Source organism: Xiphophorus maculatus, chromosome 5 (assembly GCF_002775205.1).
Source record: "Xiphophorus maculatus strain JP 163 A chromosome 5, X_maculatus-5.0-male, whole genome shotgun sequence".
NCBI lineage: Eukaryota > Metazoa > Chordata > Actinopteri > Cyprinodontiformes > Poeciliidae > Xiphophorus > Xiphophorus maculatus.
Window position 1 is genome coordinate 32,399,737 of NC_036447.1, and position 26,347 is coordinate 32,426,083.

General features: G+C 40.3%; 1 protein-coding gene across 4 annotated transcripts; it reads left to right on the forward strand.

Annotated features, from left to right (window-relative positions):
* Positions 1 to 1,083: 1,083 nt before the first annotated feature.
* On the forward strand, positions 1,084 to 25,262 carry LOC102218907 (tripartite motif-containing protein 2-like). Of its 4 annotated transcripts, none has more exons than XM_023334150.1 (12): positions 1,084 to 1,243; positions 6,086 to 6,264; positions 8,515 to 8,752; positions 9,546 to 9,697; positions 9,799 to 9,979; positions 13,463 to 14,177; positions 15,328 to 15,431; positions 15,586 to 15,753; positions 17,100 to 17,268; positions 19,351 to 19,421; positions 19,667 to 19,807; positions 24,656 to 25,262. In XM_023334150.1, exons 2-12 carry the CDS (start codon positions 6,131 to 6,133, stop codon positions 24,806 to 24,808), a joined length of 2,226 nt encoding a protein of 741 aa, XP_023189918.1. In that variant the 5' UTR covers positions 1,084 to 1,243; positions 6,086 to 6,130; the 3' UTR covers positions 24,809 to 25,262. The 4 variants fall into 4 exon arrangements, with proteins under 4 accessions (XP_023189918.1, XP_023189917.1, XP_023189920.1 ...); XM_023334149.1 differs by lacking the exon at positions 1,084 to 1,243 and adding an exon at positions 4,204 to 4,518; XM_023334151.1 differs by lacking the exon at positions 1,084 to 1,243 and adding an exon at positions 4,544 to 4,846.
* Positions 25,263 to 26,347: the final 1,085 nt, after the last annotated feature.

The window sequence follows — 26,347 nt, forward strand, 5'->3', positions numbered from 1 at the left end:
CTTTTGGTTGAGGTCGACAATTAATGATGCATCAACCGTCAAACAATCATCCAATTCTAGCCAGTTCTAGTTGAAGAGATGTCATTGAATCAATGTTGTTTTGTGGTCGAATTCTAATGATTGAAATGCCAACATTGGCAATGATTCAACATTGATCAATGTTGAATCAATGTATACTGTTTGAGATCTGGGTGAGAGCATTTTATTACTGAGAGGGGGTTAATCAGGTTTTAAATTAAGCACAATGTGTGAGTTGTCCTCAACGTACTTTTCAGAAGCCTGAGATTACTGTTTTAAAATGTTCTTTATTATTGTATTTATGTAGTTTTCTAATTTTCTGAGACACTGAATTTGGGATTTTTGTTATCTGTAAGCCAGAATCTTCAAAACTACAACAAATAAAGGCTTGAAATATTTCTTTCTTAGATCTGAAATATCAAACTTCTTGACCCTTTTCTAAACAAACTGGAAATGACTGACACCAGAATGACACCTCCGGTTGGTTCAGCTGCCTTACAGAAGTTAAGGCTTAACATTTACCCTAACATGTCGATTATTGGAGAAGCAGTGTAACTTAACAGAAACAGGAAATGCAGTCACCTTTCTGATACATAAAGCTTCATCAATGTATGTTTGTACTGCAGGAGGTTCAGGTCCCTTCTACTTATATGACGGGGCCTATGAAAGTGTATTAAGAGACCATTGTAGATATAAAAAAAGGAACAAATTTCTGACAAAAAAATATCAGAAATGTTCTAGAAAAAACATGGGCATTTATGAATAGAAAAAGTCGCAAATTTGACAGAAAAAAAATAATTTTTAGAAAAAAAAAATGTATCTAAAATTTCTGACATCTCAAACGTTTTTTGTTTTTTTTGGTGGAAATTTGCTTAATTTTTCTATCTAAAATGGCTCAAATACACCTTTGTGCCTTTCGGAGTTTTGGGCTCTCAGCTTATAAGATTTAATCCCCTCCTACTTTACCTCTTTCTCTCCTCTGATTGGCCACTGCTTTCTCCTTAAACCAACAAACAAGACCCTCCCATCTCCATCTGCTCTGCCAGTGGCTGTCAGTCTGTTTGGATTATTGGAACTGCCCAGGGTTAGGGCAGTGATCCCTCTCTGTCCCACTATGCACACCACAAGATATCAACCATGAGCAGGATTAGGTGACAGAGAGCAGCGTTCTGTTTTCCTTTTGAGAAAACAAGACAGGAAGAAAGAAAACAGCCATGGAGTTAAAGTAAGTGCATAACAGCCATTGTTAACCCAGCTATAAATGGAAAGATAAGAGGAAGAAAGAGGAAAAGATTTATAAGCAAAGGAAGGGAGGATATACTATGAGAATGATGAATGCCTTGAATGTTTGATTGATGTTTTTTGGCTTATTATTTAAAGATGCTTCAAAAAGTAAAGGTTATTCCCTGGAAGACTTCTCTGGGGTTATACTTGAAAGTTGAGTTCCAGCTGCAGATTAAACAGCCTCAGGTGTACCCATAGTGAAACTCACATTTATGCTCTCATGTCTTCTCATTTCCTTTGAATGTTTGCGGTTCTTCCTGCTCAAGCTAGTTCATGTAATCTAAATCAATTAAAATATTCTGTATGAAATACTTACAATCAAAATTGTGCTTTGAACTGTTTTAATCTGTGCTGAACTTATATTCATAATGATGATTCAGGAGCTGTGCATTAAACAAGTCTGTTCAAGTATTTTATGTAGAAAACAACATGAATCAAATCCAAGCTGGAGTTATTACAATGCAAACTGGGTAAAAATTAATTAGCCCTAAAACAGGAACAGTTTTCTGATGCCACTGTTTCACTCAATTTTGACATTGAACTGCAATGTTTTCAGCTTGACTGGATTCAGACTGACAGATGTGCAGCGTGGATGCTTTCCAGTTTCCTTACAGCTGCACAACTGTACACTTTAGTTTGAGTTCTGCAGCTTGCATACATACACCCTGACACAGAGATAGAGAACATGGTCTTATCTCAAGCATGCAGAATGCAAGATTGGTACATATACTGGCCTGGCGCTCTGATGCAGAGTTTTCCATTTTACTCACTTCCCTTACCCTTTTCTTTGAAATGTGCACAATAATTAAAAAAATAAACCTTAAAAGACGAAGGACAAATATAGAAATCCCCATGCTTGCGCAGCAAAGCAGAAATTTTGTAGTTTGTCCAACATGTAAAGCCTATAAACCTGGTTGAACACAACATTTCATCTATGGTCTGTTGGTTCAGATACATAGGTGGGACACAGAGTTGAATGGTGACATGCTCTGCTACTGTAATCTCATCATCCTGTTACCACTGGATGCTTAAGATTAGCATGATAATGTTGTAATGTATGGCTGCAGCACAACTGCCACGTAAACTCCCTGAATTCAGTGGAAAAAAAGACTTGAGAGATTATTGGTGCAAAGATGTTCTGAAGCAGTTGAAGAGAACCTTAGTGAAATGTCTGATGTCTAAACCTAGACTTTGACCTGTGTTTAGATTCTAAAAATATAATAGCTTGTTGAAAATAGCTGTTGAAAATGCAGCTCTATCCATAAATGAGCTGCATTTAAACAAAATGTTAATGACTAAAATTACAATTATTTATGATGGAGATCAACACCCATCTCATAGCTCACCCATTGAGTTAAGGGATGCACCAGAAATCATTTCGTAAGCTGAAACATTAATAATAAATAAAACAAACAAAAAAGCAGAATTCCAAACTCTGAAATGCCCTTACATGCTTTTATAGCATTCTGAAAAGCTTTCTAGGAGAGAGAATGTAGTTTCCATTAGCCTCTCCTTGCCCCATTCATGATTTTTGGGACTGATCAGCTTATGTGGCATAATTTCATACTGTAAGCTTTCTTACGGTGACCATTGTACTTTCTGTTATAAGGTTTTTCCATGTATGGTAATATCTTGGTTGTGAGATATATGAAGTTTTATATCTTTATCTTCAGGATAGAAATGCACCACAAACCCATATGCAAAAGCAAAGCAGACCAAAGAGCCTGTTTTGAGAAGTGCAGTTCTACTACTACTATAGTATTGTCTTTAGTTTCATAGAAAGAAAACAATAGAACAGTTTTTGCTTGAAATACTTTACTTACTGAGAGCTTTATAGGTTATAGTTTTCATTTTTTGTCTTATTTTCCCCAAATTGATCAGAATAATGGTATCTGAGTGTTAAAGTAACCACTGTAGACAATTGTTTTAATCCCATTGCCTGTTGCTGCTTCTATACTGATGTCACATTTCAGGGCTGTTTGACCAGTTTTGTTTTTTGTTGTGTGTCACTCCTCTGAGTGAGCTCAGTGTGTTTCGAGAAGGCAGAGATGAGATCACTGAACACAGCTGTGGAGCTGTCACACTTAATTGAGTGTATTGGGTGGAAGGCAGGGGAACTATTTCTAATGAAGAATTTCCTGTTTTCCAGATTTTAGCTTGATTAGTCACAGATATACAAAATATGCTTAAAATCTATTCCTGAAGTTCCTTGCATACTTTGCACTCAAATTTTCCTTCAAAATTTCTTCACCTGACAATGATCTCAGATGCAAAAATAAAAAACATGGCAGTTGGCTTTCTGGACATAGTGTCCATCACCTTATGAACTTTGTGTACCAGGAATGAACTTACAAGCAGGGGCTAGAAATGAGCGTAAGTTTATAGTGTAAATGCTAGAAACTTATGGTAGTTTCTAGCTCTTACACTAAAGTTTCTACAGAGAACAAGACTACAATCCCAGAAAAACCCAAATCAACTCAAGATTCATACATAGATGGTCATTTAAAGCATCTAAAAATCCCATTATCCTCTCTGGAAATCTGAGAGGAACAATCTGGATCTGTATTCCTCCACCAGAACAAAACCTACACTGCTCCTTCTGCATCAGAGGCGTGACAATCTGTCTTCTTTTCAACACCTTCACCATAACTTCATGCAGTTATGGTGATCACCATATCATCATCACCTGTGACCCATCTGATCCGTCTCTTCCTTTAGTACATTCTCTGTTCTCATGGCACATTTGATGTCTGGCCTTTCACCTTTTCTTTTTTCTGTTTCTGTTTGCTCTGTGACTCAGCAGCCAGACACACACCCACATGTTACCAGAAAGTCCTTTGTTATTGGCCATGAGGGAACCGTTTTCTTTCCATCTCTCCTGTCTCTATTTGTTATATCACAAGCAGTCAGCCAATACTCGCTCACATACTGCATGCTGTCGCTGCGCCACGCTGCTGTGAGGCAGCAGTTTCTGCAGGCGGAAGAAAAGGAAGGAGATGAATGGAAGAGAGAGGGAGGAGAGGGAGAAGAAGAAAACAGGAGAGGAAAAAATGATATAAAACTGAAATGCAGTCTGGCACCAGCTCCGCTTCTCAACTTTGCTCCCATAAACACATGAAGAAACCGTGATGATGTCACATTCTGTCCTCCTATCCTCTTATAAATAGATCACTGATGGTAGGAGGGTGGTGGTATGTCGATTAAGATGAACTAAAGGTATGTTTACAGTTATTCAATGTTTTACTTTGCTAATGTGGAAGCAGTGTTTGGACCTGCAGAGATCAATGCCTGTTGATCATACCAGAGCCTTGCTGTTGTCCCATCCTGTGCTGAAGTGTGCAGATGAATCCTTCCGTTCCTGTCTGTGTGATAGATGAGGGTAACTACATCCAGCAGGAATTATTCCGCTCTGCTGAAGCAGTTCTGCTTACATAAGAGCGCTCTGTCAGCATAGCACTGCTAGTGTTGTGGCTGTCTGCAGGATTTAGGAGTTTTACTAATCACCGCTGTGTTTGATGCCCAGTTCATCTGCTCTGTGGAGATGGTAAGTTAAGGATCTAGTCTGAGCTTTGGATAGCTTCATTCAAATCTTCCTATAGATTTGATTGTGTTGTAACTAAGCTTTTATTGTGATTATGTTTGTGCTGAAATACTAGCTATTTGATCTGTGTAGTAGCATCGGATTCATTCCATTACCACCACTTTGAAATATTACTTGCTCTTTGGTTGATAAAACTGCTTTAAGAGAGGAAAAAAATCATAAAAGCCTGAAAAAAGTGGGCTGGGGAGGAGGATGTGAACTCAGAAAAGACTTCCCTTCCAGCAGCAGAGATGGCCTGTTTTTGAGCCTGTGTTGAATGTGAGGAGACAAAGAAAGCTGTGACACACTTTCTGTGTCTGTTGCTGCCAGATTTGGTTACAGGTTTATTACAGAATGATGAAGAAAAAGCTGCAGAGTAACAACACAGAATTGGTGTATACATTATGAAGAATGCTCTTTTCCATTTCATGCAAGTGCTTTACTTCCTATTTAAATATTTATCACCGAAAAGACCTTCTTATCAAACATTAAGCACTTCCTGCACATTTCCCAACATGCGGATTGAGGCTCACAATAAGGTCACAAGGAATAAGCCTTTTTTATTTTCAGCCTTATGTTGCTTGAAGCATTGTGTTTTTAAAGTAAATTAAAAAGGAAAGAAACACTATTTTGTGGTCAGAAGATGTTTAGTTGGATTTCTTTTAAATAAGGGGTTTGATTAAATTTACTTTAATCAATGTGATGAGTCATTTTACTTAAACTGTAAAAAGTCATACAGACTTTATGTTTAGAGGAGCTTTTTGCTTCCTTCAAAAATAATGTTTGTTTATTTATTTTTGCTTTAGATATCAATTTGATTCTAACCTTACTGTATTTTCCTCTCAATCAATAAATTCCAACTATCTTCTTAAATCCTGCTAGCTTGTCAATATAACAAGGTAGGGTCTAGTAAATCTAGCTTCCTACTGATACTGATTTGAGATTATCCAGGTGTGATTGAAAATCCTTCAATAAACACCGTACGTTGTTTAAAACATTGTCGTGTCATTTAACTGTATCAGTTCCAGGGATTATTCAGAAATATGATTTCTGTATTTCAATGGTCTCCCAGCACTGCAAACATTCACAAAATTAGAAGAGAAAATGGACAAAGAAAATTTCATCTTAATCATCCAAACATTTTGATATTACTGTTTTTGGTCAGTTTCCTCAGCTTGGTTGGCTTGTTTTGTCACTCTTCAGGGTCCAGCATAAGAGGAAGAAGGACTCCTATGTCAGAGCTTTAGGATGGCCACGGAAAGCTCCACTATTCCCAGTCCTGTTGTCTGCCAAATTGACAAGCAGTTCCTGATCTGCAGCATATGTCTGGACCGCTACCAGAATCCCAAAGTACTACCCTGTCTGCACACCTTCTGTGAGAGGTGAGAGGAGAGCCTGAGGTGCTAACCAGCATACAGTACAGGAACACCCAGTATTCTGTGTAGCTACTTTTTCTTTGCTCTTTGTCTTTGGTGAAGGAAAGAATGGTTTTAAATATAGAAAGGGTATGTTCTCATGAGTGAAGATGTGTTGCTGTTGTGTTTGGTGTGTTGGTCATCATTGTTAATATACTTGTCATGTTGGGTTCCAGCTTATTAACCCACATGCAGAACATCACCAGGAGAACAGGAATTAGATAAATAAAGTTTAGTTAAACAATATGAAAAGATTGGTTGAGTGGATCTGATCCTTGAGGCAGGCTCACGGAGTTGTCTGCACACTAAAGAACAGCAAAGGGAAATGGGGAGTTTGTGGTTTTCAGAAATGGGAACTTTGAGAGTAATTAGATTGATCTTACTTGACATTATGATTATTTCCACCCAGAAGAGGGGAAACTGCAGGTTTGTGGTTTTGGTTCCTTTGTGGGTGTCTTTGAGGTTTCAGAGAATGGGCTTGGCTGAGTTTGTCCCTGGTGATGATGTGGAGGCTGCAGCAGACAGGTAAGTTCAGGCGTGGAGGAAAACAGAGGAACGGTTTGACTGCCAGCTGGGAAATCCAGGAAGGGTTTATGGTCAATCTGAAGAGGCGAAGATGAGACTCAGGCAACCAGTGGGTAATGATCCACGGCGTCACAAGGGAGAACATCCAGAAAGCCAGAACTAAGGCTTCACAGGGAATATTAAACAGCGTTGCGAGGAAACACCTGAGAGAGAAAGAGGCAATAAGAGTTGATTACTAAGAGTAACTTCTCAGGAAAACACAGAGCTATCTCAGGGAGGCTCAGAGTACCATTACTGGCAAACACTCAGGCGATGAGGTGCTGGCAGTCTGCTCCTCTTAAGCTCCAGGATGATTGGATGATGAATCACAGGTGCACTGGCAGAGTCAGCGGGCACACCCCTCCAGGAGTGCAGCCTGTAACACCATCTGGTGGATGAAGGATGATGCAGCAGGCAAACAGAGAAAAAACCCACAAAGAAGATCAAAACCCCGGTTCCCAACAAAGCTTCTGTTTCTATAACAATAGACCAGTGGTGCCCAAAGTGGGTCCTTGAGGACCGGCATCCTGCATGTTTTAGTTCTCTCCCTGGTTTAACACACCTGGATCAAATGATGTCTCATTAGAAGGACTAAGAAGAACATTGACATGCGGAGGAGGTTGTTGCTGCTGAGGAGAACTAGAACATGCAGGAACATGCATGTCGGCCCTCGACGACCCACTTTGGGCACCACTACAATAGACAGATTGTTAATGTTGCATATCTGTTCTCTTTGCTCTGAATGCTTCTGCAAAATCAGGTTTCATTTAACAATATAGAATAGAATAGAATAGAATAGAATAGAATAGAATAGAATAGAATAGAATAGAATAGAATAGAATAGAACTTTATTGTCATTGTACTGTCACAAGTACAAGCAAGGAGATGTAGTTTGCATCTATCCAGAAGTGCTCTACGAGATATAAATATTTATTTACGGATGTACAAGACTATGTATGTATGGACTATAAGGGGTTATAGCAAGAGATATAGATATTGTGTATAAATATAAATATGGGAGCTATATGCACAGATTATACAGAATATATAAGAATGTTAGGGAATGGATTATAGATAAATAATGGCAGATCAAATTTACAGGTTGTATGTGTGTGTGAAGAAAACAGTCCGTGATGTGTGTGTGTGTGAGGATAGTCCATGTGTTATTGTTGTATGAGAGGATAGGGGAGTACAGTCCTTATAGTTTATGTTTTATGTTTAGGCGTTCAAAAGCATGACAGCTTGCTATACTAGTATATCATGTGGTAGTCTTTTCTGCTGCTTTCTTATTTATTTAATTTCCCTCTGGAATTGCAACATGCATGGAAACTGATGACAGAGGATAAACAGTTTTTCTGTAACAGTGAGTTGTTCCTCCGCTATTAGCACACTTAGCAGCAAGTACATTAGGATGATTGATGGCACTAAAACCCTCCTCCTGATTTTGATTAGTTGTTTTTAACCTAGATCGCTGTATTTCTTCAGATGATTATAGTAGCACTGAGAGGAGGTGGAGGATATTGACCTTTTCACAGATTATCTGTCTCATATTCTGCTGTCACAATTTGGTGACTTTTAACAAAGTCAACTGAAATGCAGCTGACTGAGTATCATTTTGTTTTGTTTTTTGTCTTCCATCAACTCCAACTCCAGGTGCTTGCAGAATTACATCCCGGCCCACAGCCTCACCCTGTCGTGTCCCGTGTGCCGTCAGACATCAATCCTCCCAGAGAGGGGGGTGGCCGCACTGCAGAACAACTTCTTCATCACCAACCTGATGGACGTGCTGCAGCACAGGCCAGATACCTGCAGCCAGGAGGCCACCACCCTCAGCAACATCACCACCGTGGCAACGGGTCAACTGCTCTCCTGCCCCAACCATGGCGGAAGTGTAGGAGATGCTTCCAATTCAACCAGTCTCTTTAATCACTGTTGTGTCTCCATTTTTCTGGTGAAATGGATTTCACCATTAGAATTCAGTTCAGTTTCTTATATTTTTAATCCCCCAATAAACCATTTAACATCTGGGGTGTTTTTTGTTTTGTTTCTTTTGGGGGGTTTGTTTGGAAGAAGATAAAATAGTGGTCGATTCTGAATATAGTCAGTATAGCTATCAGACATAACCCTGTATCTGTATAATAGTTAGTAGTTAATAGTTATTAATAGCTCAGTGAGATCTAGTCTGAAAACAGCACACAGGAAGGGTTTTATTCAAAATCAAGACTTATGGACTCAAAAATTGAGCTGTAGCTAGTGGTACACTGATAAATCGACCCTGATTTTCTTCATTTTGGGAGATTGGTGATCTGCCGATATTTGCATGTGAATTGTGGATTTTATCCACAGATCATATCTAACTCAACAAAGGTCTGAAAATCAGTCACTGTCCTATTCTGCTCTTCTATGAGCTAGATTTAACTGACAGATCGTCCCTCCAGGTCATGTCTGCACATCTGCAGTTAACAATCATCACCCCACTGTTGCCAACTCAGCAACTTTGTTGCTATATTTAGTGACATTTCAGACAAAAAAAAAAAATGGTATTGGCTAAAATCAGAATCGGCAGGTCAGGCTTTTTAAAAATCGACAAAAATCGAAAACTGCTGTCAGTGCACCGCTAACTGTAACCATTGTTGCTAAATGTGGTGGAGTGAATTGATCTAAACCTTTTATTTGTGTTCTAGGTGATGGAGTTTTACTGTCCTCCATGTGAGACAGCCATGTGTCAAGAGTGCACAAGTGGCGAACATCGAGAGCACCCAACTGTGCCTCTTAAAGATGTGGTGGAGCAGCACAAGACCTCACTGCATGACCAGCTGAATGCTGTGAAGAAGAGGTAAACTTGTTCAGCTTATTAAACATGATGGATTTAGAGAAAGCCCTCCATTCCTTTCTGTTTTTGATAAATGGCTGCATTATGTACCCGTCTCGGTCTAGGCTGCCAGAGATCGACTCGGCTCTGCTGTTGCTGTCAGAAATCCTGCAACAGCTGACCAATCAGAAAAGCTCCATAGAAGAAGACATCCACAAAACCTTTGATCAGCTGCAGAAGACTCTCAATGTTCGCAAGAGTGTTTTACTCATGGAGCTGGAGGTCAACTATGCACTCAAACAGAAGGTGAGGATGGAGGTTTAAACATTCATAAGGGACCTGATAATTTTGGTGTTTTCTGGGTTCCTTGACTTTGCATCAGTCATATGTCAAACTCTTTCATTTATTATTTCAATTCACTGAACAATTAAACCTCCATGCACTCAACTTAACAAAACAGCAATTAGACATTTTCACTTTGTTTAATGATATTCAGTGTTCCATATTTAGTATTGCAGGGGTCAGAAACCATTTGCATTCCAATGGATTTTGTCTTTGCTCCTAAAAATGTATCTGGAGACACAAAACTTCTCTACTGTTGAGAAAATAATACATATGTGAGTAAGTTATAGAAATAAACAGAGTTCATTTCAATATTATTGATGTTCTTATAAGATTTCGGTTTACATGTTTGTTTGTTGTTTTTTTCGTTAATTTATTATTTTTTTTACCATAATGCTTCTTCTGACTGGGCGTATATTATTATTAAACTATAACTATTATTATTAGGGGATAATCGTTTTTTTTTTTGTTGTTGTTTTTTTTAAACCCCTCCAGGGGGTCTTTTTTTGTAGGCTCTAGAGTCCCTTTTTCATGAAGTAGGCTGACAGGAAAGGGGGAAGAAGAGGGGGGAAGACATGCGGTAAACGTCGCTAGGTCCGGGAGTCGAACCCGCGATAGCTGTGTCGAGGACTTGAGGCCTCCAAATGTGGGTCGCGCTAACCCCTACGCCACCACGGCACGCCCCTATTAGGGGATAATCTTGCAAAAGAGATTTCTAGTCAGAATTTTCCCGGTAAAATAAAGGTTAAATAAAATGAATGTTTTAAAGGAGACATTCCTTGGATGCAGATACTTGGAGCTCATCGTGACCAGTTTTGAATCATAAAAATATCAGTGGAAACAAGCAAAAGGAATTTGTTTTCTGTAAAGCCAATTAAGATTTTTCTCTTTTTATTAATATCTTTAATAAAATGTCAATAAAATCATCTCTGACACACAACCGATGACACATGATCTGGGTGTCATATATTACGTTTTATTGACATTTTTAATAAAATGTCAATAAAATCAATGTTTTTTTTAAAATTATTTTTCCTGTTATAAGATTCATTATCTTCTGAGAAATGCCACTTTATTTCCTATCAAAAACACACTTATTTTAACAGGTTCATTACTAGATATAAGGACTTACTCCCAATGTTTTGATTATGTTCTAGTTATCATGATTTTACAGCTTTGTTTTGTTTAATGTTATTGTTTTATGGGACATTATCAGTGTTCCTAGGTTAGATTTTTGCTGAGCAGCACTTCAGTGCTGTTACCTAATGAATTATCAAAATGATTTCTAGTGATTGGAGACTTCAATGATGTTTACATATCAAAGAATCAAATAAGTGACTGCATGCTTTCCTCCCCAGAAGCCCTGACAAACTGAAGTCTGTTTGTTAGGACTTCAATTGGCCTAACATCCAGTCACCTGCTAGGAGATCAGGCCGAGCTGCCCTGCTCTCTTGGAGTTCATCAGTCAATGATTTATAATTCACTGATTAGTGTGAAGTCAACATACTTGATCCCTGAGGGAAAACATGTGACTCTCTGTGAGGCTGGCACCGGGGCTAGATGGAGCCAGTGAGCTGTGCTTTGTTTTGTTTTTTAATTTATTTTTCTTCTGGGTCGATCTGGGTGTGTCATGTGCAGTGAGAGCGTACCATACTTCTGTGCTATGCTCTACACACTGGAGACACTTTACCCTCGATCCCTGCTCTGCTCTGTGCATGGAGGGTTTTTCACTTTCTCTAGTAGACAGATGAGAGATTTTGGATGAAACTTTTCAGATCAAAAAACATTCATGGCATCTTGCTTTGGAAAAGAAGATGACTTTGATGATCAGATCTCGGTGAGTTTATTGATATTCCAGTAGCAAAGAGGCAGTTCACCAGCAGCTCACCAAGTTTTGTGAGTTCTCTTTCATAATAGTTTTAAAGTTAAACCTTATAGCAAGCCACATTTAGTTGACATATAGTCAGTATTTTACTGCTTGCTTATTTAGTTAATATTTAAGGGATCTGCATTAAATGCAAGGTTGCTGTATGATTCAGTAATGTTTCTTTGTCAAATAAACAAAGAGCCAACACACCACATCTTTCCTTTTTAACTGACATATGTAGTGCTGCTCTTGTAAACAACTCAGAGTGAGAAAGAAAACTGAAACAGAAGAAATAACTGACACTACAAAACTGGAAAAACTGGAAATTATTTCAAATCAACGTTTTCATGAAAGGCAACACAACATATTGTTTCTTATTTTTCAGTTTGTTGAAGGGGATTTATGTTCCAGACAACTGAAATTGCTCCAAAAGTAATTCGAAGCAGATGCACAGTAAAAATTTCCTTTCCCCATAAACTTTACACATTTTGTGACATCACAGTCTCAAATGTCATTCAACCACATTTTATTGTAATTTTCTTTCGTATGATGGATTAAAACAAAGTAGTAGTACTCGTAACCTGAAAAGTCAGGTGTAAATTTGTAGTGGCCCCTCTACTATGATACTTCAAAGTGAAATCCAGTCCAACCAACTGCCTTTAGAAATCCAGCTGGTGCAGGAAATCTGTAGAGGTTTGTTAGAGAACAAACAGCATCATGAATATCAAGGAACTCAGACAGGTCAGGAAGGAAGTTGAGAAGTGCAAAGCAGCGTTATGTTATAAACCTTTTCCAGAAATTAAGGAGAGCACAGATTAGAGGACCATGCAAGCATCATTTGGAGGAGCAAAGAGATTCACAGCTCAGGTGGAGAAACTGCTGAAATGAAAGGGCATCTAGTAGTTGCAAAAAAAAAAAATGTCAGCTCATAATGTGGGAGTAGCAGTTGGAAAGATACACTGCATGCAGAATTATTATGCAAGTTGTAGTTTCGGGAATCCATTTTATTTTTGAACAACTATAGCATTCTTGGTCAAAAAGCCTCTCAAACCTGTATGTTTAAAAAAGTAAAAGTGAGATTTTGGCTGTCTTATGACAATATCTGTGTGCACGATAAATGGGCAACTATTAGTGTACAGAATTATTATGCAACTGAATTAAAAAGGAAAATTTTACCATCTCACTTGTTTACTGTCATCTATTAAAATGAGAATAATAATCATACAACGCTGTGTATCTCCATGCAGAAGCTAAGCGCAAAGAGAAGTTTTGAGTGCAGTCATTACAAGTTTTGAGAAGAAAGACATAAAGTCCTGCTTTCATACTGAACATGTGTGCTCTAGGATTATGGCAGAAAAATTCCCCCATACTGGTAAAGAAGAGTATTGACACCATGAATTGTCATCATGTCTGCATTAAGATATCATTTGGATTTGTCTGAAAAAAAAACACAACTACTTTCATTTGTTTCCCATATAGGTTTCAAAATAATATTGGTTTCAGATTGTTTTCATTTTTAAAACTACAGGGGTCATTTTATCCAGTGTCCCTCTGCTGCCTGCTAATGTCTCCATATGTAGGTTCTTCAGGCCCAGCTGGACACACTGCTGCAGGGCCAGGAGGGCATCAACAGCAGCTGTAACTTCACGGAGCAGGCCCTGAGCCACGGCACCGAGGCTGAGGTGCTGCTGGTCAAGAAGCAGATGGGCGAGCGCCTCGTGGAGCTGGCCAATCAGGAGCTTCCTCTGCAGCCAGGGGAGAACTGCCAGCTGGACTTTCTCGTGGAGACTGATGGATTAAAGAAATCCATCCACAATTTGGGTACCGTGGTAACTACAAATGCTGTCGCATCAGAAACCGTGGTGACAGGTGAAGGACTGCGGCACTGCATGGTGGGCGTGCCCACGGCTGTCACCATAACTACCAAGGACAAAGATGGAGAGCTGTGCAAGATGGGTAATGCAGTCATCGCTGCTGACATCTCTTCCCCTGACGGGAGCAAAGTCGACGGGGAAATACTGGACAACAAGAATGGCACGTATGAGTACCTGTTCACTGCTCCCAAAGAAGGCTTTCTGTACCTATCCCTGCGCCTGTACAACCAGCACATCAGAGGAAGTCCCTTCAAAATAAAGGCCACCATCCACTCCCCAAATACAGATGGCACCAAAAAGAGGCTGAAGTCTCCGGGTAGTGGACACGTCAAGCAGAAAGCAATCAAGAGGCCGGCGAGCATGTACAGCACAGGAAGGAGGAAAGAGAATCCCATCGAGGATGACCTCATCTTTCGGATAGGTGAGGAGGGTGTGAGGGGAAAAGGGAGGGTGCTTCCTAAGTTCCAGGTGCAAAGTGTTGCCCCACTGCTGCAAGAAGACTTTGGGATGTAGTCAGCACAGCAATGCATAGCTAAAATAATTTAATTTTAACATGCACAAATGAAAATGTGGTACTGTGCAAAAGTCTTGACTCATCCAAGTTCTCTGTATACTTTGCTTAGTGGCAGTATTATGTAAAATAAACTTTTGAGCATTTCATCATGTTAGTACTATTCCCTCATCAAAAACATACCTGAAGTGTTGCTTTGATTGTTTCATGCATTTTTGAGAAATACTTTCATCTTCATGGCAACCATTCAGCTGTGCAAAATGCCTGCTTGGACCTATCGCCACCTTTGAGGATGAAGCTCCTGCTCAGAGCTGCAGTCTCCAAGCAGAGCCTCTCCCTCACTGAGCATCCCTCCTGCATGACTCCCACACTCGCCTAATTCAGACTAGCTAGTGGAAATGAACAAACACCAGATGGAACTCATTATAGGAGTTACTTATCAGAGCAACGCTAAAAATGTTGCTAAAGGGTTAATAGAGGAGCAATGTTATGATGATTTCCTGAAGACAGAGTTTCAGAAAGGCTATGTATACATGCATACATACATGTCTGCCCACCCCCATATACAGTACAGACCAAAAGTTTGGACACACTTTCTCATTGAATTCAATGAGAATGTGTGTCCAAACTTTTGGTCTGTACTGTATATATGGGTGATTCTATTATTGCAGTACTTATATAGCAGAGGGGGTTGTACTGAGGGAAGATGAGGAGTCGCACACAAGACTGTGATTGGCAGCGCTAAGACCCACCTCCTGGCTCTGATTTGTTGTTTCTAAAGAAGGCAGATTGGGTGTTTTTTTTTGTTGTTGTTGTTTTTCTTGTCTCATGACATCCTGTCACAATAAAAATATAAATAGTGACAGTGTCAATAAATATGTACCAAGAAAAACTAAACTTTTTTTAAAGTTATATACTGCACCTTTAAGGTAAAAAAAGAGATTATATAAAAATGTTCAGAAACAAACTCAGTCTTACCATCCTTTTCTGTTTCAAGACATTGTAAATGGAATATTGTTGCGAGTCTGATATATTATGGCAGAACTATTTTTTCTTTTAGGCACCAAAGGAAGAAATAAAGGGGAGTTCACAAATCTGCAGGGAGTGGCTGCCTCCTCTCAGGGAAAAGTCCTAATAGCAGACAGCAACAACCAATGTGTTCAGGTAAAAATAATATTAAATGTTTTATTAATATGAATGTTTTCTGAAGATGTTGATGGATTTTTTTAAGCTTGAATGTAGATTAAATAGATTGTTACTCAGTAGAACATCTTGTTTGACTCTGAGATTTTTTTTGGCTGTGTTTTACTCTCTGCAGATATTTTCTAATGACGGCCAGTTCAGAAGTCGTTTTGGCATCCGTGGCAGGTCTCCAGGTCAGATGCAGCGGCCGACGGGTGTGGCCGTCCACCCCAGTGGTGACATCATCATTGCAGACTATGACAACAAATGGGTCAGCATCTTTTCAAATGAAGGCAAGTTTAAGGTAAGTTTTTTGTATTTTTGTCTTTGTTCAGGTATTAGTCAGATAAAACACTTTAACCACCATTTTTATGACAGTCCGTATGGTTGAGATCTGCAGACAGATACGCTGTTTAACACAGGGACGTGTGGTGAGGTGCAATGCTGGTGAGGCACTGACTTAATTATAATCAGATATACAAATATAGACCGCCTGCATGTTATTGTTTACATAAGGAAATTTCGCGGGTGCGGACAACACTCCATAGCCACGCTGCCGCGGTAGAATAATTCTGTTAACTCAATAAAATTTGGAAATTTAGATATTATTAATTTCGCGCTATGTTTCACAGCAAAGGAAAAACCGTTAAAGTACAACTCAAAACCACGTCTTTCTCCCTCTCTGCATTGGCCAGGCTACACACAGACTCGTTCCCATAGCAACTGACAATAACGCCCCTAAAAAAAACACTAAATATTTCCCACACAAAGAGCAGAGCATTCAGACTGTTGAAGTAGCATGGTTTTCAGCTTAATGTTTATTTTGCGGTTATTAATAAGTGATTGCTGTGATATGAGGAAAAAACTATAAATATGTCGGTGCACTTGACTTTACTGTATGGCTAGCTCGCTGTTACTGTCTCTTACTCTGCAGTTGTGGAGTCACAATGTCAGGGATCATGAGCGCCCCCTGCCATGAGGCAGGAGAACTGCCTGCCTCACCTCGAATCTGTTCTCTGCCTTTCTGATCGCTCCTCAGCACACGGAACACGTTACACACACAGTTGATGACAAAAAACACTGTACATTATATACATAAGCTAAATTATGGAAATTCAGTTCATATATTAAATGTTTATTAGCCATTTTACTGGCGACGCACAGACAGGAGGAACATGCTCTCATAAAATGCCATTTAGCGAGAGGTTGATCAATCCCAGGTGAGGCTCAGCTCGCTGCTGCCTCACCAGCTTCGCTTCCCAGCATTTGAATGGGATAACGCGAAAATTCTGCAATTTTGAAGAGAAAAAATAATCAGAAATGGTTAAGCTAAATAAAAAATAAATACTTTACAGTACAAACCACAGGCTGAACATAGCAATATAAAATATTTTGTCATATTTTTCCATTATGACAGGTGAAGCTCTGCCTCACTTGCCTCCCCTGACCGCATGTCACTGGTTTAACATCACTAAGCACTAAAAAATAATGTTTATAATTCTAGAATCTTTTCAATTTTCTGCACATTTATCTGACAATAAAAATACTGGTTCTCTGCAGTATTTAGAAATGATCAATTTCTGCTCATGATAGAAGTGAAGCTGTTTCAGTTTTTGCATAGCAGAAGCCTGAAGTGTCTCCTTTCTGTAGAACAAAGTGGGCTCAGGGAAGCTGATGGGACCTAAAGGCGTTGCAGTGGACAGGAACGGACACGTCATTGTGGTCGATAATAAGGCCTGCTGCGTTTTCATCTTCCAGGCCAATGGCAAGCTGGTCACCAAGTTTGGTAACCGTGGCAACGGCGACAGGCAGTTTGCAGGTATTCCCAAAGATAGAACTTTGAGATGGATGTGGAAAGCTGCATGTGTGCCAAAATATTCAGAAGTCATCCACTTGCTGTCATATGAGGGGCTGTTTAGGACAAAAACTATGTTTTGTCTCTCACACACTACTAAAGACTCATACACACACACAAAATACTAAAATTGCACATATACACTATTAAAATATCACACATGCATGCAATTTTTCTCTCACACACACAAAATAGTAAAATTGCGCATATTCACCATTGAAATATCACAATTTTTTTTCTCACACGCTTATATAAAAGACTAAGATTGCACATATAAACTAATAAAATATTGCACGTGCATGCATTTTATTTTCTCTCTCGCACACACACAAGGCTAAAATTGCACATATACACTACTAAAATATTACACACACACACGAACGCACCCCTACAGACATACTATTCTGAATTATAGGTTGAAAATGTATGTGAGTGTGAACTAACAGTAGGCTGGATGAATGAATGAATGAATGGGGATGAGATTTGTATTTGTCTTGTTTGAGAGACTCGAATTGTTTGTATGTGTGAGAGTTGTCACGGAAGAGGCGGGGCATAATTTGGAGATCAGATCGCGCATGTGTTGAAACCACAGTGAAGTCAGCTTCAAGTTGCATATTGGATATTGGCACTCCACAGTGTAAGCAGCGTTTAGCTCAAGGTTGGAGTAACCGGCGTTAGAGCCCTAAGTGAACCTCCAAGCGCTTGAGAAGGGAGCGGTAGAGAATGGCTGACCGAAATTAGCCTTCATAAATCGGATTAACCTTGAGCTAAACGCCGCTTATGTAAATGCCCTGAAGAAGGGGAGTGTTTTAATAAAAGAGCTGGACACGGTGCTTCTGCTCCAACGGTTATTATTAACTCGATTTAATAGCAGTATGTTAGCAACAGCACTAACAACGGAGCTAACAACAGAATTTAACATTCGGAGTGCCAAAAGAACTCACAGCTTTCTGAAAGTCAATAAACTCATTTACAATATACAGGTGTGTATATATATATATATATATATATACTCATACCTGAAGAAGGGGAGTGTTTTAATAAAAGAGCTGGACACGGTGCTTCTGCTCCAACGGTTATTATTAACTAAGGAGGAAGTTCCGGTGCTCTTCACTATAGCTAGCGCAAGCGCTAGACTCCCCCTGCTGGTTGGATTTGACCACTGCTTCAGCCAAATCAGACTAGCCAGCCTCTGAAATAACCACATTCCAATCCATCACACTTACACCGTGGAGTGCAAATATCCAGGTTAACTTGAAGCTGACTTCACTGTGGTATCAACACATGCGCGATCTGATCTCCAAATTATGCCCCGCCTCTTCCGTGACAACTCTCACACATACAAACAATTCGAGTCTCTCAAACAAGACAAATACAAATCTCATCCCCATTCATTCATTCATTCATTCATTCATTCATTCATTCATTCATTCATTCATTCATTCATTCATTCATTCATCCAGCCTACTGTTAGTTCACACTCGCATACATTGTCGACCTATCATTCAGAATAGTATGTCTGTATGCTTTGTGTCTGTGTGTGTGTGATATTTTAGTAGTGTATGTGTGCAATTTTAGTCTTGTGTGTGCGAGAAAGAAAAATGCATGCGCGTGCAATGTTTTATTAGTTTATATGTGCAATCTTAGTCTTTTATGTATGCGTGTGAGAAAGAAAAATTGTGTGCATGTGTGATATTTTAGTAGTGTGTATGTGCAATTTTAATACTTTGTGTGTGTGTGAGTCTTTAGTACTGTGTGAGACAAAACACAGTTTTTGTCCTAAACGGCCCCTCATAGTTTCAAACTGATCATATAGACACATCAGTTAATGTGACTTTTTTTTAAAGCTGACATTATTAACCCAGTTGCAGTCAAAATGTTACTATCCACAGTTCATATTTTTATAACATGCATTTCTTTTATCAATGTGTCACTCCTTTTGGTTTTGCAGGATTGCTTTTTAAGAAAATGTCTTCTGTTCCATTTGTGATCTGAATTTGACAAATTTCTGAATTTCTGTGTTTGGTTTCATTTGACGTATTCCAGGCCCTCATTTTGCTGCTGTCAACAATAACAACGAAATCATTGTGACTGATTTTCACAACCACTCAGTAAAGGTGAGTGCATTGACATACTTACTTGATTGTACAATAAAATAGCATTATATCCCTGGAAAACACATAATACTGCCTCTGTAAAGGGGAAAATAAGGTTTTTCACTTTTCAGGGGTTTTAAAGAAATTACTCATTTTTATCTGCAAAAATCTCTTCAGTACTGAATTAAGCCACATGATTAATGAGATACGTTAATGACACTTGTTACGTCAATGACCATGTTTATTCTGTTTCTTGTTAAATGTAGGTCTTTAACACAGAAGGGGAGTTCCTGCTGAAGTTTGGTTCTAACGGCGAAGGTAACGGCCAGTTCAATGCCCCCACTGGCGTGGCGGTGGACGTCAATGGGAATATCATTGTAGCAGACTGGGGCAACAGCAGGATACAGGTCAGCAAACCATTTAACTTCTTAAACAATGGACAATGAATTTTGATTTCTTATTTACAGCTCTCTCAACAGCTGTAAATAAGACCATGTAAAAGACTGTATGAAAGAATTAAAACAAATTCATATTTTTCCTCATTCAGATCTGTTTGCCACATGTCCGAATGTCTTTTAAGCATTTTTAATTATGTTGTATATCAACAAGTTGAGATGAGTAGTTATTTTCTTGCAGCCAAAGCCTGACTTTTATCAACACACATTCCACTAGAAGGAATGTCATGAACTCTTGTCTTTCCCATTTTGATAAGAAGCTAGACCTTTTTTTCCATGTCATGTGATCTATGTCATGGTACAACAGAAAGGGGCTTTGTTTGGACATCAGTTCCAAACAACAGGTTGCAGGTATATTGTTGTTCTGGAGATTTGGCAGTGACCTATGAAGATTTTCATGCCTCTTGTATCATCCTCCTCACTGTGCATGGTGGCGGGATGAGTTAGAGTCCTCGTTCAGCCATGTTTTCCACAGTTTCCCATACATCTTTGACTGTAAATATGAGTAGGCTTAGACAAGTAGCTTTTTCTCAGTGGTGTGTTCCTTTGTCTTTCCCATATTAGGAAATTGAAACGAAATAACAAGATAGAAAGATGAAGCATATTTATGCAATAAATGTTAGAAACAAAGGTAAAATAATATTTACAAATGGATGAAGGCAATACTTTCCTTACTGATGCTGTTTGTGTCATTGTTGTGTTCTTCTGTGTTTGAGTTGGTAGTAATGCTTGTATACTTAACTAGTAGTCAGGGTCTACAGTTTCCATCCATTCATTTTCTTCCGCTTATCCGGGGTCGGGTCGCAGGGTAGCAGCTTAAGAAGGGAGGCCCAGACTTCCCTCTCCCCACCCACTTGTTCCAGCTCCTCCAGGGGAATCCCGAGGCGTTCCCAGGCCAGCCGAGAAACATAGTCCCTCCAGCATGTCCTGGGTCTTCCATTGGGCCTCCTCCCTATGGGACGTGCCCGGAACACCTCACCAGGGAGCTATCCAGGAGGCATCCTGACCAGATGCCCAAGCCACCTCAACTTGCTCCTCTCGATGTGAAGGAGCAGCAGTTCTACTCTGAGTCCCTCCCAGATGACCGAGCTTCTCACCCTATCTCTAAGGGAGAGCCCAGACACCCTGCGGAGAAAACCCATTTCGGCCGCTTGTATCCTCGACCTCATTCTTTCGGTCATGACCCAAAACTCATGACCATAGATGAGGGCAGAAAGTTAGATCGACCGGTAAATCGAGAGCTTCGCTTTTTGACTCAACTTTCTCTTCACCACAACGGACTGGTACAGCACCCGCTTCACTGCAGACTCTGTGCCAATCCACCTGTCGATCTCCTGCTCCCTTCTTCCCTCATTCGTGAACAAGATCCAGAGATACTTAAACTCCTCCACTTGGAGCAGGACATCTCCCCTCATCCCCTGACCCGGAGAAGGCACTCTACCTTTTTCCGGCTCAAGACCATGGCCTCGGATTTGGAGGCACTGATTTTCATCCTGGCCACTTCACACTCGGCTGCGAACCGCTCCAGCGAGAGCTGTAGATCATGACCTGATGAAGCCAGTAGGACCACATCGTCTGCAAAAAGCAGAGATGAGGTCCTAAGGCCACCAAATCGGATCCCCTCAACACCTTGGCTGCGCCTAGAAATTCTGTCCATGAAAGTGATGAACAGAATCGGTGACAAAAGGCAGCCCTGGCGGAGTCCAACTCTCATCGGAAACGAGCCAGACTCACTGCCGGCAATGCGGACCAGACTCTGACACGGTCATACAGGGACCTGACAGCCCGTATCAAAGGGCCCGGTACCCCATACTCCCGGAGAACCCCCCACAGGGCTCCCCGAGGGACACGGTCGAACGCCTTCTCCAAGTCCACAAAACACATGTAGACTGGTTGGGCGAACTCCCATGCACCCTCCAGGACCCTGGCGAGGGTGTAGAGCTGGTCCAGTGTTCCACGACCAGGACGAAAACCACACTGCTCTTCCTGAATCCGACTGATCCTCCTCTCCAGGACCCTGAATAGACCTTGCCAGGGAGGCTTAAGAGTGTGATCCCCCTGTAATTGGAGCATACCCTTCGGTCCCCTTTTTTGAACAGGGGGGACCACCACCCCAGTCTGCCAATCCAGGGGAACTGCCCCGGATGTCCATGCAATATTGCAGAGTCGTGTCAGCCAAGGAACCCAGGACGAATTTCATCCACTTCCCTGCCACCGAGGAGCTTTTTAACCACCTCGGCGACCTCGTCCCCAGAGATTGGAGAGCCCGACCCAGAGTCCCCAGGCTAAGCTTCCTCAATAGAAGGCATGTTGGTGGGTTTGAGGAAGTCTTCAAAGTATTCTCCCCACCGGCCCACAACATCCTGAGTTGAGGTCAGCAGCACACCATCCCCACTATAAACAGTGTTGGTGCAGCACTTCTTTCCCCTCCTGAGATGCCGGATGGTGGACCAGAATTGCCTTGTAGCTGTGCGGAAGTCTTTCTCCATGGCCAAATAGGACCAATAGGACTCCTTCTTCAGCCTGACAGCATTCCTCACCAAAGGTGTCCACCAATGGGTTCGAGGGTTGCTGCCGTGACAAGCACCGACAACCTTGCGGCCACAGCTCCGATAAGCAACATCGACAATGGAGGCACGGAACATGGTCCACTCAGACTCAATGTCCCCTACCTCCCCTGGAATGTGTTCAAAGTTCTGCTGGAGATGGGAGTTAAAGAGCTGTCTCACAGGGGACTCCGCCAGACGTTCCCAGCAGACCCTCACAACACATTTGGGCTTGCCAGGTCTGACCGGCATCCTCCCCCACCACCGGAGCCAACTCACCACGAGGTAGTGGTCAGTGGACAGCTCTGCACCTCTCTTCACCCGACTGTCCAAGACATGCGACCGCAGATCCGACGAAACGATGACAAAGTCGATCATCGAACTGCTGCTTAGGGTACCCTGCAGCATATGGACACCCATATGCATATATGGACACCCTTATGCCTGAACATGGTGTTTGTTATGGACAATCCGTGATGAACACAGAAGTCCAACAACAGAACACCACTTGAGTTCAGATTGGGGGGGGCGTTATTCGCTACCACGCCTCTCCAGGTCTCACTGTCACTGACCACTTGAGCGGTGAAGTCCAGGAGGGGCACTCTCCAGTACCCCTCCCCCCTGTCCCCCCGAGGACTCCCGGCCAGGCTCCTTGAGTAAAAGCCTGGCCACCATCGTGCCCCCCTCCAGGCCTGGCTCCAGAGTGGGGCCCCGGTGACCCACATCCGGGCAAGGGAACACCAAATCCAAAGTTCTCATCCATAAGGGGTCTTCAGGCTGCACTTTGTCTGGTCCCTCACCTAGAACCTGTCTGCCTTGTCTCTACCAGGGGCATAAAGCCCCAGACAGCATAGCTCCTAGGATCATCGGCGATGAACTGCTGAAATGAGGCTGCGCTTCTGCGGCTCTTAGTCGGCGGGATGCTCCGGACAGGAGCGATTCACCTGAAACCACTCCGCCATGATAAGGTGGCAGTTCAAGGGGAGGGTCTACAGTGTATTCCATTGATATTTTGTCTGTTGGAAGCTAGCAGGTTTAAAAATCAGTGTTCTAATTGACTTGGGGAAAAATTAATGATAAAGTTAAATCCTTGGAACAAGAAGTGTAGTGATCTAATAAGTAATGCCTCTTCTGGGGCCTCATGTATAAAGCGTGCATACGCACAAAAGAAGTGTGGTGCCATATTTTACGCACAAGTCAACGTGTATAAAAATGAACGTGGCGTGAAAATGTGCGTACATATACATAACTTTTGACCTGCCGTTGTTAAGTTGCACAAAATTCGAGACCAAACTTCAGCTTTAAAAGAGAACAAACACAGCTTTAATTAACATTTGCAAATGGAGAAAACATACAAAGCTCACATCTCAGTGAGAATCGGATGAGTTCTGACTTGGGGCTGAACGTCCCCTCATTTACATAGGATACATCACACATTACTTAGTCACACCCCCTGGCTCAAGTATCAGGTAAAAATCTATACGTTACTTATCTGTAAGTTCCAGTGGAGCAGAGTTGCATACACATTCACAGCTCAACGTAAGGCGTTTTTCCAAAAAGGCCTCTCTGCTGATGGCTAAACAGATACTAGAAACTGAATTTCTACAATCTACGCTTATCACCTTAGCCATGTCTCACATTTCTAACTGCTGAACACCCTGGTCTTCACTTATTTGAGGAGGGTCAGAAAAGCATACATTCTGTTGAGCTGCAACTGAGTGCAAATCTTTAATAAAAACATCATAAAGTGTACATTCAAATTTATTTAAACTTGTCTACTAAATTTTTCCTTCACACCGTGAAAATGTGTGGCAGCTATGCCAACTTTTTCTGTGGACAATAATAAACTCCAACGCACCAAAACTCACCTAAATACACTAAAATCTGATTTCATTCATTGTTTTTTAAACAAATAATCGTCAAACCCGATGTTTTTTCATTATTTTAATATTTTATTGTTTAAACTTAAAATGACAAAACTGAACCACATTTACCCTCAGACAATAATATAACACGCACACAAAATAAAGAAAATACAAATTAAAGGATGTGAAACCCTCACTCGAATGTAAATAATAATTTTCCTCAGTTTGAATGCATCTGTAGGGTAATGTCATTCTCACTGAAAAAGAAAAAGCAGGGTTGAATCAGAAGATTGTTTGCTTGTTTCTAAAAAAAATAGTCAACCAGCAAAATGGTTCTAAACATGATGTAAGTCATGAATGGACTTGCTGATGCTGCATTTCTTTCGCAGGTGTTTGATGCCAGCGGTTCCTTCCTCTCCTACATCAACACGTTGGCAGACCCACTGTATGGCCCACAGGGACTGGCACTCACCTCTGACGGACATGTGGTGGTCGCAGATTCTGGCAACCACTGCTACAAAGTCTACCGCTATCTGCAGTAGCTCCCCTTTCTGCACCTGCTTTCTACCAGGAAATGGTGGACTGGAAAGACTGGAACACTCTGAAATCATCAACTCATCCATTCATTCTTTCCACTGTGCCATCTGTTAGGCTTTTTTCTTGATTCTGAAGCAATAACTCATCACAGATAGCTGCTGCTGGTTAGTGTTTTGAAGAAGTTGATCATGACTTTCACAAGACATTTGGAGTGCGCTAACATAAAGCTTTAATAGCAAGCAACAGATTTTAGGAAACTGGATACAAACTGCTGCACTGGTTTTGAAAATGACTTGTTTGTTAAGTGAGAATAAGATGTGTATATTAAACTACAGTTTAGGTACCTCAGAAATAAATAGATTTTACTGCACTTTTACAGCACTTTTCTGTTAAAATGCCCTTAAGATGCCTCACAATTTGCCTGTTCACTATCAGAATAAAAAAATTGATGTAGGATGATTTGAAGTAATGCCTTCAACACTGTGCATGCTGTTTTTAACAAACATCTTAACTACTACAATGTACTGCATTGAAAATACAGGGTTCAGAATCACAATCTTATCACTTAAAATGCCTCCACAGTTTGAGTTTTTAATATTTCCATTAAAAACAGTTATTTGAGTCTGTTATAATTTTAAGTAGAGTTGATTTCTTGATTGGTTTTAAGAAAACAAAATGCATGCATTTATATCACAAACACCTGATATTGACCTGAGTGGATCGCAATGAGTGACATGAATAAATATTGAAATTATATAATTAAAATTAAATTGGATATACAGATGATAAATAAATGTATCATGGATTATTTAAAACATAATGGTTTAATTAAAAACATAATGGTTTAATTATGAAATTTTTTAATTTTAAAGTGTTATATTTTAAGATCCATTAAAATTATTTTGATATTTATTTAGTTAATTTGTTCTCTGTGTATTGTATGAGGGTCAAAAATGCCACAAGCCAACTGTAATAAATTCATTCAATATTTCAAAATGTATTGATTATACAAGCGTAATTTATTATTAATTGTACAAGTCAATAAAAGTGTACATTTTAAAATAATACTTGAATCGTGATTAAATTAAAGTCCACTGGAAAATATTAGCCTATTGTCACTTTGGCTCATACCACAAGTGATATTTTATGATATTCGACAACAGGATGGAGACAATTGTGTTTTTATTATGATCACTTATAAATATTCCACAACTTGTTTATTGAACATTTGCCCTCAATACTTCAGCAATGAACCATGAAATAATTTAAACAGTCAGGCAACAAATGTGTTATTTTTTTTAAAATAAATATTTTAGCATCATATTTCATGGATTGCTTCAAAATAAACTGACACATCTAAATATTCATGTATTATTTAACTGTTTGTTTGTGATAGTGTTTAGATCTCTATAGGCATCAGCTATGCATACATGTGTACATGATGTACCTGGGATCCAGATGTGCAGAAATCCTGTTTGAATACTTTTTTCCACCTTGCTGAAATATGGCTTTCATTTTGCATCTCTGGTTCCAGGACTGCTTAA

What these genes read in the sequence shown, in the direction of transcription:
- LOC102218907 (XM_023334150.1), top strand. Translation starts at nt 6,131, where the DNA reads ATGGCCACGGAAAGCTCCACTATTCCCAGTCCTGTTGTCTGCCAAATT. An exon ending in CTGAATGCTGTGAAGAAGAG is followed by an intron (nt 9,698 to 9,798) that starts GTAAACTTGTTC and finishes GTCTCGGTCTAG; the next exon opens with GCTGCCAGAGATCGACTCGG. An exon ending in TTCACAACCACTCAGTAAAG is followed by an intron (nt 19,422 to 19,666) that starts GTGAGTGCATTG and finishes TGTTAAATGTAG; the next exon opens with GTCTTTAACACAGAAGGGGA.